The following is a 2,180-nucleotide window of genomic DNA, read 5'->3' on the forward strand; positions in this document are numbered from 1 at the left end:
GAACAATATAGGCTACCTATTAAATTACATTTTAATTGAGATTTTTTTTTTTTTTTTTTTTTTTTGGACAACCAAAATGTTTTGCGGACAACCAGATTTTGTCAACAGGTTGTTCGCTGGACAACCTGAAAAAAATTCTTTTGTCTACCYCTGTCACAAATTAAACTAGTCTTCCTCAGTTATATGAGCTCCGTTTGCTTTAGTACCGGTAATGTTTATCCATTCCTCTGGTTTCCTTTACTTCAACCGTGTCGCTCATGAACGTTGTTCAATAAAACACATGGAGGCCTTTTAATCTACCAAAGGACCTGTAAGAAACAGACTGTTTGATGCACAGCTTTAAATAAGTAGTGTTTTTGTGAATTTTCAGATTACTGCTGGCTTTGGTCCTGGTACCATCACCATGTTGGCCCCCTCCTCTGTCCTGCGCTGTGTCCATCCTCAGCAATGGACGCACTGAACGCAACCTGAAGGTAACAAAACTGGTGACAGCTGCTCTGAGTTAAAAGCCTGATACCGAACCTTGAAATACTGGTCCTTGAAATCCTTGAAAATTTGTGAATTTGAAAAAGAAAAACATCATTTTAATGACCTGAAAAGTTTTTGAAAACAGCCATAAGACACTCGTCCTTGAAAGTCCTTGAATGCAGTTTGAAATTCGTGGATTTCAGTCATCTGTAAAATTGAGGGGAAAAAACACAAACTTGTTTTTTGTTGCGATCTCATTAAATCCATCCAATCTAATGTTGATAGAGAAAAGTGCAATCTGTGCACCCCTAGTTAAAACCAGTTACAGAAGTTACTCAAACCTCTTGTTCTTTGGTGAGGATATTACACTTGATTTGTTGTAATCAAGTAAATGGTAAATGGACTGTACTTTATACAGCACCTTTCTATCCAACCAGGACACTCAAAGCTCTTCATGCAACAATCTGTGGCACAGATTGTAGAGTGAAGAGGACAGATTCTGTGTCCTCATTTATCCATTCACACAGCACTCTATGTCTCTACAAAGCTAAAATATACAATCAGCTATGGAGACTAATCAGTGCCAATCACATTCATACACTGATGGGACACACATCAGAGGCRTTAGAGGTGAAGTTTCTTGCCCAAGGACACAACAACTGAGACAGCTGGATGGGGGATCGAACAGGTGACCTTCCGGTTCCAGGACGACTCCCCTAACCACTCTGCCACAGCCTCACCAAGTACATTGTTCTGTACAGATTGTATGTCTTTTTCTGATTATAGGTGTTTTAGTCTGTAGAATAATCTCTGTTTTATGAATGTCACTGGTTCTGTGTTTCTCAGCTGCTTTGTTACTACATGGTAAATGGTCAAAATTTATGTAGAGCTTTATCTAGTCCCATCAGACCCCAAAGTGAGCAATCCAAGTTTCAGTTCTGATTTCAGATAAGGTTAACCTTAAATGCTAGTTGTACGTGTTCTATCTTCATAGTATACAGATTAATTCTTAGAACTTAGTAAARTGCTTTTCAAATGGCTGGCAGTGCATAATTTTGAGTAGCTTTTAAAAATAAAAAAATAAATTTCTGGTTGGGGATCAAGGTTATAATAGTTTTGGATTTTTTATTATAGTTTAGTTTTATTTTGTTTTGACTTTTTTCTTTTAATTCAGTTAGTTTTAATTAGCTTTTACAGTGGATTTGATAGTTTTTATTAGTTGTTATTATGGATGGGCGATATGTTATCGTGTGCGACATACCGTCAAAGACATTCACCATGGTAATAACTTGTCATCTCGCAATAAAAACATTAAATTCCCACCGCGTGCTGCCAGGCTTTACATGCCTCCCCACCAGGTGAAGCTTCGTTTGTTTACTCAGAGTGGACGTGGACGCACAGAGCATGTGCTAATTTAGTAAAGCTAAAAAGCTATCGTAATGACTCAACTAGGGCTGCCACAAACGATTATTTTTATAWYCGATTAATCACCGATTATTTTTTCGATTAGTCGACTAATCGGATCATATGTTAATTGAATATAAAACATACAGCTTATTGTGCCAGAATGCAGCTGCTATTGTATATAACCATGGTTAGATTTTAGCTATATGCTAACTAAAAATAATTGCTGTGGAAGACAAGTTCTGCTCTGCAGATATTGTACAGGTTTCTTTCATTTTCTTAAAATGATCCCACACTTTTGAGCTCTG

At 37.2% G+C, this 2,180-nt stretch overlaps 1 protein-coding gene across 1 annotated transcript in view; it reads left to right on the forward strand.

Moving 5' to 3' along the window:
- Positions 1-2,180, forward strand: part of pelp1 (proline, glutamate and leucine rich protein 1) — a 29,152-nt gene that overhangs the window by 17,097 nt on the left and 9,875 nt on the right. The window contains exon 16 of the mRNA XM_014029441.1: positions 371-473. Within this exon, the coding sequence (XP_013884895.1) occupies positions 371-473 (103 nt within the window). The remainder of the gene's footprint in view (positions 1-370; positions 474-2,180) is intronic.

The sequence above is a fragment of the Austrofundulus limnaeus genome, unplaced genomic scaffold (assembly GCF_001266775.1).
Source record: "Austrofundulus limnaeus strain Quisiro unplaced genomic scaffold, Austrofundulus_limnaeus-1.0 Scaffold904, whole genome shotgun sequence".
NCBI lineage: Eukaryota > Metazoa > Chordata > Actinopteri > Cyprinodontiformes > Rivulidae > Austrofundulus > Austrofundulus limnaeus.